This window comes from Xenia sp. Carnegie-2017, unplaced genomic scaffold, assembly GCF_021976095.1.
Source record: "Xenia sp. Carnegie-2017 unplaced genomic scaffold, XeniaSp_v1 HiC_scaffold_25, whole genome shotgun sequence".
Taxonomy (NCBI): Eukaryota; Metazoa; Cnidaria; class Anthozoa; order Malacalcyonacea; family Xeniidae; genus Xenia; species Xenia sp. Carnegie-2017.
The window spans coordinates 7981630-7993625 of NW_025813488.1; the positions used below are offsets into that span (position 1 = coordinate 7981630).

Genomic DNA, 11996 nt, shown 5'->3' on the forward strand with positions numbered 1-11996 from the left:
TGCTAAAGTTAGTTAGCGTTAATTCTGCAAGAATTGTGTGTTTTTGTAAAAGCCATTACAATACTCTTATGCATGATGGTAAAAACTACGTTAGCTAAGCCTAAACAGACAAGTTAAATAATCCTCCAACGCCATTAAATTGACTACGAACACTTCAAAGTTTAAAAAAATGAGAAAATACGCCAAAAAACTATAAGCTTTCGATGTTCAGTGTATAGCTTGACTGGCCATCGCTGACCTCCTGTGCAGAAGATTCTTGATTCGCCCCTCTGACAACATACCTTGGTGTAAGCGGCAGGTGGGAGAACAAACAGTCGAACTGGGGATTGAATGCCAGGTGGTAAGAAGGGAAATATAAGGGCGTTCTGTTTGCTCTTGACTTTCCTGACTATTAAAATTTTAAAAAATAACTCCCTGATCGCAAGGAGTCATAAAGAAATTTTATCAAAAGACTTAGTGTATTTAAGAGTGGTTATTTGAGTGAGAGCCTATCTCTTTTTTTATTCGCTCTCCTCCTCCTTTCTCCTTCATCATTCTTATCGGAGAGCGTGTTTTTTTTTCTGAATTTATACTAAGTGTCGCATTCCATTCTCTAAAAACTCAGTAATAGAAATTATTTTAACTGTTCATAATATCTTTATAAGCGTGGTTTTACGTATGTCATGAAGTATTTGTTCCACATGATTGTTTATTTGTTGAACATTCATTGTTCGTACTTAAACAAATCACCGAAATAACCATCCTTTGACTTTATAGCAGGTGGTTTTGCGCAATGTTACATTCATTTTGTTGTTACATTAACAGATGTTGTCGACTTTGCCTGTTTATACGTGAGATAGCTCCATCCAACACATCAGCGATCAAATTCGAATGCTTTTAGTAATGAGTAAAAATTTGACGGTACTCATCCTTTACCTCAGTTTACAAACTTTGCTTTGTACAAGCACAAATCTTTAAAGTACGTGGCATGTACTTACGTTTGCAATGACGTCTCGTAGTTGATAAGTCCAAAAAAATTGAACGTATAATAGTTCAGGTGTTTTCGCTAGTTAACACTAACGTGACAGACTTCACCATCATGGCTTTGTTATCAAAGATAAACTACAGAATAACCATTGACTTGCGGTAAGGAGCAAGAAAATTCTTTAAAAGGTTTCTTCGTGATCAAAAGTTCCATTCCTAATGCAGTTAAATTCACAGATGTCGACTAGTTTCATTGTTAATCCGTGCGATCCAGCACATCGCAATCAAACGCTACGCTAGAGAAATTTAATAAAATTTTTAAAGTTAGAAAGTCGTATGAAAAGCGCTATTCAATCGACTCAACAAATAGCATAAACCACCGAATGAAATAGTGCTTCCAAAATGTTTACAAAGAAAAACGCGAATTTGCTTTCGCCAACTAAACAGATCTAAGGATGTATCTATCATTAGCCTATCGTTTTGTGAAGCTCACCAATGCGTAAAATATTGTGATCAACGTGCATGCATTACATATCTTTGTCAAAAGCAAGAAAGCCCGTCTACTAATGGGAGTTTGACGTAACATCTTAAAGAAAATCTGAACAAATAAACCAAATAATGGAGGGTTCAAAATAGGTCAGGCAGTAAAATTCACAGATTCCTGAAGGCCTCCTTTTATGGGACACCCGTCGGTAGATGCGCCAAATGAGTACTACTGTGTATTTTTTCATTACAGACAGCACGAGAACTATATACAATGACTTACTGCGTTGTAACATCACGTTCTTGTTGTCAGATGGTAATCATCATCTTCTACCGTTTCTTCGTCAACTAACAACACAAATATGTCAACGAATATTACAACGATGGCAACAAAATAAGAAAAAATGCTTTCAAAAGATTCATATGAAAAACTGACAACCATCAAAATTTTACCGAACCTTGTAAATCTTGATCGGCGAGCGCTGAAGTAAGCACATCTTGTACGGACTGTTTTATAAAGGAATTGAATGTGCTATGGGAGTGGTATAACTTTCAGAAAATAAGACAACATAATTGGCGTTATTTGTGCAAGATAAATAGTTTGTTGGCAATTAATACGAGGGTTGAAAGATTGGGGGGGGGGTCTGACGCAAAGCCTGTTCCTCACTTGCGACAAAAGCATGAGCACAAGATCATCAAAACTCTTTGCGCTTCTTATGCGTATTTATGCTTATGCTTGTGCTTATTGTAGTTCAAGCAAGTGAGGATACTTTACTTTTATGCACAAGCGAGGACCAGGCTTAACATCGAGCGTATTATGAAAAACAATGCATGTTAGAATACCTCGGAATCAGACTCAAATTCTTCATCGGAATAACTCTCCATTTTTACACAAACTTTACTCGCCGAACAGTCTCCCTCACTAGCTGCCAACGGTTCCTTCACAGATTCATCCGTATCGTCAAAGTCGTCCGAATATTCACGTTCATCGTTCGATGACGACGCCTCAAAATCATGGGGATATTCAGGACAGCTTGGCTCATCGTGAGACAGGATTGAAGGTCGTTGGTCTTGACTTGAGCTACGACAAGCCTCATCACTAGAACTATGAAAATATCAATTTTGTTCAAGATTCATATTTATCGAATCACCTTTTAATCTATAAAATCTATAATGTCAAGTTCCACCACTACAAATGTGGATTTTTTCTACAACCAGTAAATTGAATGAATGGAACGAATAAATGAATGGATCGAATGGATGGATGGATGAATGGATGGATGGAATGGATGGATGGATGGATAGATGGATGGATGGATGGATGGATGGAAGGATGGATGGATGGATGGATGGATGGATGGATGGATGGATGGATGGATGGATGGATGGATGGATGGATGGATGGATGGATGGATGGATGGATGGATGGATGGATGGATGGATGGATGGATGGATGGATGGATGGATGGATGGATGGATGGATGATGGTCTAAAGCTAAATAATGGTATACAAGACCAATAATAAACAAATAGAAAAATGAAAGATGATTGAGTTTGAAAAGAAAAAAGGTAAGGAAATTAGGAATTTGTTCGTCTAAGCTACCAACCGTTGCTGCTCTTTTGAATTCTGTTTTCCATCACTAAACAGCGATAAATAATGCTTTACGTATTGTGCATCGAGAATTGACGCGGCGCTGAAAGTACAACAGCACATTATTACTTATATGAAGTACTGAAAAAAAATATAACATAACGCAACATAAATATTGAAAATCAAAATGAAGACTTTGATAATAGAAAAGATAACTAAATTTGGACAATGTAGACGGAAGATTGCTAGTGAAAATAGATGAACCAATAAAAATTCTTGCTTCGGTTGCATTGTGGAATCTTTACTACATTTCCGGAGTTCATCGAGATGTGAAAATGATGCCGAAGCATTGAAGGAGCCGCTACTTCTGCCATAAAATAAGAAGTATCGAGCACTTCATTTAAGACTAACTTATTTCCTCCAACATTTTTAAATAAATGCAAATTAGCTATCGTTGTGTACTACTCTGTAAATTCATACTATAAGAATATAATGAACACGTTACAGTTAGTTTGTAAGACGATGAAAGTAGCGCTTGCCAAATATCATTTAAAGCCTCACTGAACACCAGCTGACCGTTACTGTTCTTAGGTAAATGATTATTTAGGCACCCAGATAAGGATTTCTGATCTGTCTCCTAACCTTGGCCTTTCTTCTGGTGATTTCAGCATCATTTGAGAAATAATTTTTGCAAGGTCCTCACTATACATCGATGGTAAAGGCTAAAAACATCAATAGTAAACCAGTGCTACACAAATAAGCTCGAACTTTTCTTATTACGTATGTGTCTGACCTCAAACTCTCCAGACACGATTTTGTAAAACAGGCTCACGATATTGCCAGCACTGAAAGCAGGACGCAAACAGCATAACTCGTAAAGCAAACAGCCAAGAGCCTAAAGTGGAATAAAGTTATAAATCTTAATGCAACATGAAGTAGTTCACTATATATACAGTATGTAGTCTAAATAAAGTTAGTGTCACAGTACGGTACGTTGTAAGCCGTGTTTCATGGTCGTGCGCATCAAACTTCTCGTATGTGGACGGGTGACTATCAAACCCACATTGTAAAATAGATAACACAGCAATTGGCTACGTTGAGTCGTGGACTATTACACCCACGCTCACAATGTACTATAAATACTACAGCAATTGGCTACGTTGACTATCAAACACACGCTCACAATGTTTTATAGATACCACAGCAATTGGCTACATACGTTGACTATGAAACACACACTCACAATGTACTATAAATACTACAGCAATTGGCTACGTTGACTATCAAACACACACTCACAATGTACTATAGATACCACAGCAATTGCCTACGTTGACTATCAAACACACGCTCACAATGTACTATAGATACCACAGCAATTGGCTACGTTGACTATCAAACACACACCCACAATATACTATAGATACCACAGCAATTGGCTACGTACGTTGACTATCGAACACACAGTCACAATGTACTATAGATACCACAGCAATTGGCTACGTACGTTGACTATCAAACACACGCTCACAATGTACTATAGATACCACAGCATTGGCTACGTACGTTGACTATCAAACACACACCTATATTGCACTATTATTACGATACACACCACAAAAAATTGGTATGTATGCCTAGCAAGATACCAACCCAGATATCTGCCTTTGAGGTGTAAGGTAAATCTTGACATAACTCTGGACTCAAATAGCAAGGAGTACCGCAGCATGTTTCCGCCATATCCAACGTGTTCTCCATTACTCTCGCAATTCCAAAATCTCCTGTAAATAAAGAATTTGATAAGCCGTACATGGAAACAAAATCCCAACTGACGAAAAGAAGTTCACGCCGAGGAAGGAAATCAAACCCTATTCCGACTGTCGAAACAGAGCAGATTTGAAAATATTACTTCGTAAAAAATCTCCTTCCAACATATGCAATTAGTACCGTTGTTCATATTGTTCATTCGAAATAAATTACACATACTTGAATTTCACATTTATTCAGCGACTATACTAAAAACATATATAACGGCCTGTGAAGCATCATTAATGACAATAAGCGTAAATGCTCATTTACCAATCTTGATGATATTACTTTTGCTCAAGAAGACATTCTGTGTCTTTAAATCTCTAAAGAAAATACAAGCGATGTGGTCTGCCTTAAAAGTACAATCGAACCTCCCGTTAGCGGACACACCTCAGGGGAGACGACGACCTGACCAGTGTCTGCTTACGAGAGGTGCCTGCTTGAGTGAGGTTGTGAGAGGTAAGGATATATTGGCAAAACCCAAATCCACTTACGAGAGAAATTCGTAAATAGAGGTTCGACTGAAATTTTGAATTAAAAAATAAAAGATGTTTGCTGTGTTTGCTCAAGCTTATGTAAACTGAGACGACCTTCGAGTAAGCTCGAGAGAACATCAGTGCAAGGGTTTGAACCTTCTCGAGAGTTCTCCAAACGTCACCGATGTTTGCATAAGCCTGTGCAAACACAGTAAACATCTTTCATTTCTTTCATAAAATAACAATAATGCGAAACAGATAAATTTAAAACTAACGTTTTGAATTTTTCTTCTAATATGTACTCATGATTGATTAGCAAATTCTCTTTCAATGATTTGATTGTTCAACTCAGATCTGTTTCCATAGGCTAACGCAAACACAGCTAAAGACCAATCAGCGCACGCGTTTATTGTGGTTATTTTATAAAAAAAAATTGATTGTTTTGATTGGTTCAGCTCAGATCTGTTTCCTCAGGCTAACGCTAACAAAGCTAAAGACCAATAAGCGCACGCGTTTTATTGTTGCTATTTTATAAAAAAAATTGATTGCTTTGATTGGTTGAGCTCAGATCTGTTTCCATAGGCTAACGCTAACAAAGCTAAAGACCAATAAGCGCACGCGTTTTATTATTGCTATTTTATTTGATTGCTTTGATTGGTTGAGCTCAGATCTGTTTCCATAGGCTAACGCAAATACAGCTAAAGACCAATCAGCGCACGCGTTTTATTGTTGTTATTTTATAAAAAAATTGATTGTACTGCTAATTTATACCTGTGCAAGATCTTTTTTGAGTGAATATATTGAACAGCCATGAGTATTTGAACAAACCACTTAAGAAACGAATAATTTCAATTGTTAAATGAGAAAAGTTCGCTAAAGACGAAACCTCGATCGGAAGATTAAAGAAAATCAGTTTTCAATCCTCACCTCCATTATTTGATCTTCTTCGATGTTCTTATGTTTCTAAGAAAAAGACAAATAAAATCATTCGTAGAAAACAATTCCATTCTCGCAATGTTTTTGAGCTTGGAAAACAAGAGCACTTGAATTCACTGTTACAATATATACAAACGTAAAATTTAACCTCTTTTTTCAAAAATATCTGATCCTCCAAGTTTCCACAATCGCAATAATCCTGTTAAAAGACATCGCGCGGTTTTCAATTGGCATAAAACATCGTGAATAAACCAAAATATAATATTGCCAATACCGATGTTGTAAATGCTTCACAGTTTAAATAAGATGTCGTTAGGTCAATCTACTTTGTTTTAGCTTTCCGTGTCTGCTTTGTGGATATCGTTATTTCATTCACGACAGACACTGTTGTGTGCTAGATCTTGGGGAATGTGCTAGACCTTGGGGAATGTGCGAGACCTTGAGGAATGTGCGAGACCTTGGAGAATGTGCGAGACCTTGAGGAATGTGCGAGACCTTGGGGAATGTGCGAGACCTTGGGGAATGTGCGAGACCTTGGGGAATGTGCGAGACTTTGGGGAATGTGCAGTTTATTACTAACGCCTGAAGGCACAAGTAGGCAACCGTACGTAGCCAAACATATTACATAACTTTTTGTTATTTAAATCTCACGTATCGAGCAATTCTTGAAAGAAAAGATACCCAGGACGAACTTCGTTCGCTTCTCGTGTCAAAACGTTCAGATGGTAAACGAAGTTCGCACAATGTTTTCAAAATTTTGTCGTAAATTTCGTACGAAGTTTGTTAGCACCCCTCCTGCACCCGATCTTTCCAAAGCTAGAGGGATGCGCATCCCGCTCCATCCCCACTTACATACACCACTCCCCTAAACCCATCCCTTAACTGTGTTTGCGGACCGCCAAAAATGTGCGGTCAACCAAAAATGGCTCTTTTGGTCCTTTTTACGCACCGAATACATTATACGCGCCAAAGAACCGATAGTTTCGGTTTTATTTTTCTGTTCAATTTTATTTTTCTGTTCAACTTGCACGAAACACCCTAACGAAATGAGTCCATTTAGAAATATTAGAAAAATGACGGTCGTAAACGAGCCTGCAGTGAGCAGTCTGTCCCAGCGGAGTACACTGCAATATCACATATCGCAAATACACAAACAAAACAAGCACACGTTGGCTTTGGTTGAACTACGCAAAGTTTAGGGCGTCTCGTCCCCAACTTCCCCACCATATTCACGATTGAACAAGTACATTTGTATTATTCTTCATTTTTGAATAAAAGAACCGAAACAAACGACACAAATGTAGAATAAACCAAGACAATACCTGAATAATAGACAAACATTCTTCACGCTCATCAAAGAAAAATTCATAACAAGTCACAATGTGAGGATGCTTCAGTTTGGAAAGGATCCTAAAAACAGAGATCAAAATAGTTAAAGCTCAAAAAAAAACTACCAACTTTTGAAAACCATCCTGGTTTATTTGTTAAACATCATCATTATCATTTTAATAAGTCGAGATCTAAAACTTTTTTAAGTAGTCATTGACTTCTCTTTCATAATTTGTGCAACTTCACAACCTTACAGTTGGTCATTTGCATCCTTAAGGTTCACACATGCTTTACAACATTCCTTCACCAAATTCTCTTTGACTCAATTTCTGCTTCCTTTTTCCCCTACTTATTTCAGACACTCAACAACATCCTGCTCAATACATGATCTAACCATCTCAAACATCTATCTTTAATTCCTTCACACATATTATACCCATCAACATCCTTCTAAATACATACCAAAGCAGCCATCTCTAACTTCCTTGCCTAGCAGTCTCAACAATTATATCCTTGTTTCAAGATTCTGTCTCTGGAAACTTGAACACTCTCTTCGAGGGAAGTGTGCACAAACTCCACCTCATGCTACAAGTATGCATCACAAAGAGTGTACCTTGCTTCCTTCAGAACTGATTCTTTCGTATTGGATTTTGAATTAAGAATGATCTGTTTCATAGCATACTGTCTGAAAAATATTCAAGTAACAATTTTACAAGAAAATAAACTTTTCATGACTGAAATAATAAAAAAATGTCACAGATCAAAAGCGCACTCACCTATGGTCTTTGCAACTTCGAACCAAAAACACCTTTCCTGATGCACCACGGCCAATGGTACTGATTATTTCATAATTATCCATCAATCAGCAATGAGAGATACACCAGAAATTTTCATCTCCTCCTCCTAGGATAATAATGCTATTTTTAAATTCAACTCAATGGCTGCTAACAGTGGGCAGTCTTGCACAGTATATTCCCTATTTTCATGACCTCTGCTCCATAATCCCTATGATGTGGTATTAAGGTCCATCTTTTCCTCTGCAGTAATAACAAAATGACTGAGCAAACTTTTGTAATAAGCAGAAACTACAAAAACTGTACATATCTTACAACTTCCCACTAAAAATATATCCCTGACAGTGACATTTCTGTTTCGGTATGTCGATGTTAATTATGCGTTTTGAAAATGTTTTAGATAGTGAATTACACGTGGCTTGACTTTCCTCCAAATGTTTGGTCTATCTATCACTATTCATTATGAGTTGTTTTGCTTGTTTCTGACTTTCTGTTTATTGTAATGCGATTAGATGAAGGAAATGTTGGAGTTTCCACCTCATATATTATGTGTTCTCTCAATAATTTCATTGTAAGAGCCATACCTTTTTTAAGTTTCCCGCAAGAAAAGCTCCCAAACAGAGACATTTTGTGAATGGCATCTTTGTGCATGTAATAATCAGTGGTAATAATGTTATACAATCAATCCGCCATCTTGAAATTGGAATCCACAGCTTCCGCACGGGACAAAATGAAATAGTTCAATTTTTACAGTTAGAAGTGAGAATCGACAATCTTCAAAATTAGTCAAAACTCAATCGATGTTTATCATCATGATTCTCAACACACTGTTACACACAAAATGTTTAAAATGGAAAAATTAGGAGTTAGGATTTTAAACAACCAGACCCTCTGTGTGAAGTAAGAATACTAATTAGCCTGCAAACAGGCTGGCACTGTTGGCACTATTCTTTGTTTCATGCTTTTTTTCCTACGATTTTATCTTTTTTTGTAAATTTCCTAAACTGAATATTAGTATTATGGCTTCACAAGCAAGCAGCCAGCAACTTGTTCAACCAAAATCGTGGGGTAAATAAATCACTTGAGCATCGCTCTGTTAATAATGAAGATTGCTATTTACAAAACTTCTGGACTACCTTTCCTTCTTCAATTCTTCAGATCTGAGCTTGTACGAGCTCCACAGAACGCCACAGGAAGCAATCACGGATGATACTGAGATCACAATATCTCCTCGTAGCCTGCACAGTGAACTCATGTGTCCATATGTCTCGATATGTTAAAAATACAATGACAACGAAAGAGGCAAGCATTTGCATTAATTACCTTTACCATAACTCAGTACGACTATTGTTTACACGACAACATGCATGTAAGATTTGGGTGGCAGAAAGAGCCTGGATCTAGTATCTATTGTGTTTGTACATGTCATGCTCAACAGAATTTATCATTAATTTGTCAGTGCCTACACAGATTTTGTCAAGACTGTATTATAACTGCCCTCAGAAGTGGGTATGAAATGATACTTAATTTAGCTTAATGCCATTGGGTTGGACTTTGGTTATTTATATGTGACTCCTTACCAGCAACAAAGAGTGTCCCACATGTCGTAAGAAGTTGGTCTCCAAAAGGTCTCTCAGACCCGATCCGAACTTTGATGCCTTGATTGCAAAGGTTCGCTTTAACTCATGTTAATTTCATGCATAAGGCATGTTGTGATCATCATTTCTTTCTAATTCAGATCTATCCGGATCGGGAAGAGTATGAAGCACATCAGGTCAGTCACCGAAGTCTTTCACATAGCACTCTAAAATTTAAAAGACTCTTTTCATGACACCATATGAATCATTTACATTTTTATAGGAGCAAGTTCTTCAAAAACTGAGTAAGCATCATAATCAACAGGCACTGACCAGTAGTATAGAAGAAGGTCTGAAACAACAAGCAATGAATCGAGCCCAAAGAGTTGTGAGTAATTTGAAAGTTCTGAAACTTTCCTGTTTATTATGTTCTAGTCAGCAATACAGCAATCATATTCAATTTGCTTTAGCGTAAATTGTCTAATGAAGAACAACAGCCTATGCCTGGTAAGTTTGGAATTTCAATTCGAGCCACATTTGCCAGTAAATCTGACCATAGATTGTGGAACCTTATTCCGGTGACAGATTTGCTGATTGACCAATGAAAACATACTTTGTTTCCACAATCTTTATATTCTCTCCTTCCAGAGCCCACTCAAGTTGCATCAGGCTCTACATTGTCCAGCCAATCACCAAACATCACCACTGACAGTCCCAAAGCAAAACGCCTGAAAACTGTGGATGAGGCCGATGGGAACCAGGAGGGTGAAAGTGAGTGATCATTGACGCATCTTCTCTCCTCTATACTTAGATATTGAATCTGTATCATTTTAAGTGGATAAACACTTCAATTTATTGTAAGTTTCATATTCACTCTTTTCATTGACAATCTTCACGTCATATTGCCCTTACAAAACTTTGATGCATTTTACCTTTCGCAGAGTTGATGGAATCAGTGACCTTACCAGGCAAAGAAATGGACGATGTTGCCGATGTAAGTACGACAGTTCGTTGCATGAAGCTAAAATCAAAGGTTGATATTCATTACCTACAGAAAAACATTGTTAGGCGAAAAAGTCACCTTTCAGCTTTGAAGCAAATATATTCCCTCGTTTAGTATCAGTTCGCGCTTAAAAAAGAAACTATAACATTATTATGTTATTTTTCAAATTCGACAAACTTCCCTGAAATAGTACAACATGATTCAGTATTTGTTTGACACTTTAGGAAATTGAGCTTGTGTTCAAACCGCATCCAAAGGATCACGACGCGGAAACAATACGAAAACAGACCAGATACATTAAGACGACAGCAATTGCTACTGGTTAAAATTACCTCGTTCACGTTGTAATGTATGTTGGTGTGTGTACTTGATATAAAATCTTATACTTCTCTTTTTCTTGACTTTAGTCGACCATTTGTCGAGATACTTATCCATACGACTCAAACTTGACGTCGGAGAGAAAGGTTTAGATTTTGAAAAACCAAACAGTCTTCAGATTGGTACAACGTTGCTTCAATTTCAAAATTTCAATTTGCAGAATTTGAAAATGAGGAAGAAGCTTACACCATATACATTGCAACAACACCGGGACAATTTACGGTAAGAAAGCCTGTCGACTTTCGATTTTCTTCCCAAAGCTCCTTGCGACAATATTTCTCCTTCCATTTTTTCATAGGAACTGCCAGGAAACATGAGTTTGGAAAACGTCAACGAGAAGGTAAAACGTTCGACACGAAGGAGCAATTCATTATACGAACGTGAATGGTATTCGGTATTGAAAATAACCTAACACTGACACAGTTGACGCATTCTTTTTAGTATTGGAAAGTGAACAAGCCGCTGGAAATGTTTTACTCGAAGACAAAAACCAATTCATAGGTTGAAAGACTTAGATGAAAACGGAGATAACACCATTGGCTACAGGAAAACTCGAAAAACATTTCATGTTTGAAGTCATAGCTACATCTTTCCGCTCATTCAAAGACACTTCATGTACAATTGTAAATTCGTTCAATAAATATTTGAAGCAAAATG

The 11996-nt window shown here is 37.2% G+C and overlaps 2 protein-coding genes across 3 annotated transcripts; one reads left to right on the top strand and one right to left on the bottom strand.

Moving 5' to 3' along the window:
* Positions 1-439: 439 nt before the first annotated feature.
* LOC124453695 (serine/threonine-protein kinase Nek4-like) lies at positions 440-9337 on the bottom strand. Of its 2 annotated transcripts, XM_047004526.1 has the most exons (17): positions 8966-9337; positions 8577-8624; positions 8364-8490; positions 8201-8272; positions 7581-7668; positions 6407-6457; positions 6250-6285; positions 6094-6152; positions 5117-5169; positions 4691-4818; positions 3831-3932; positions 3680-3759; positions 3054-3140; positions 2290-2551; positions 1905-1953; positions 1730-1794; positions 440-1259 (listed from the first exon to the last, which is right to left on the bottom strand). In XM_047004526.1, exons 3-16 carry the CDS (start codon positions 8444-8446, stop codon positions 1742-1744), a joined length of 1203 nt encoding a protein of 400 aa, XP_046860482.1. In that variant the 5' UTR covers positions 8447-8490; positions 8577-8624; positions 8966-9337; the 3' UTR covers positions 440-1259; positions 1730-1741. The 2 variants fall into 2 exon arrangements, with proteins under 2 accessions (XP_046860482.1, XP_046860481.1); XM_047004525.1 differs by lacking the exon at positions 8577-8624.
* Positions 9338-9744: 407 nt separating this feature from the next.
* LOC124453700 (E3 ubiquitin-protein ligase RING2-like) lies at positions 9745-11994 on the top strand. The gene is made up of 12 exons (XM_047004534.1): positions 9745-9890; positions 9965-10052; positions 10120-10155; positions 10242-10346; positions 10429-10465; positions 10607-10729; positions 10900-10952; positions 11186-11282; positions 11369-11425; positions 11500-11561; positions 11638-11679; positions 11781-11994. Exons 1-12 carry the CDS (start codon positions 9745-9747, stop codon positions 11838-11840), a joined length of 906 nt encoding a protein of 301 aa, XP_046860490.1. The 3' UTR covers positions 11841-11994.
* The last annotated feature ends 2 nt before the right edge of the window (positions 11995-11996 follow it).

Bases quoted from the DNA above. Each gene is read 5' to 3' on its own strand.
- LOC124453695 (XM_047004525.1), bottom strand. From the start codon at position 8,446: ATGGATAATTATGAAATAATCAGTACCATTGGCCGTGGTGCATCAGGA. The intron at 8,273-8,363 runs GTGAGTGCGCTT...AATATTTTTCAG, and splicing joins CGAAGTTGCAAAGACCATAG to ACAGTATGCTATGAAACAGA. The intron at 6,153-6,249 runs GTGAGGATTGAA...TCGTTTCTTAAG, and splicing joins AAGAAGATCAAATAATGGAG to TGGTTTGTTCAAATACTCAT.
- LOC124453700 (XM_047004534.1), top strand. From the start codon at position 9,745: ATGCATGTAAGATTTGGGTGGCAGAAAGAGCCTGGATCTAGTATCTAT. The intron at 10,466-10,606 runs GTAAGTTTGGAA...CTCTCCTTCCAG, and splicing joins AGAACAACAGCCTATGCCTG to AGCCCACTCAAGTTGCATCA. The intron at 11,426-11,499 runs GTTTAGATTTTG...TTCAATTTGCAG, and splicing joins ACTTGACGTCGGAGAGAAAG to AATTTGAAAATGAGGAAGAA.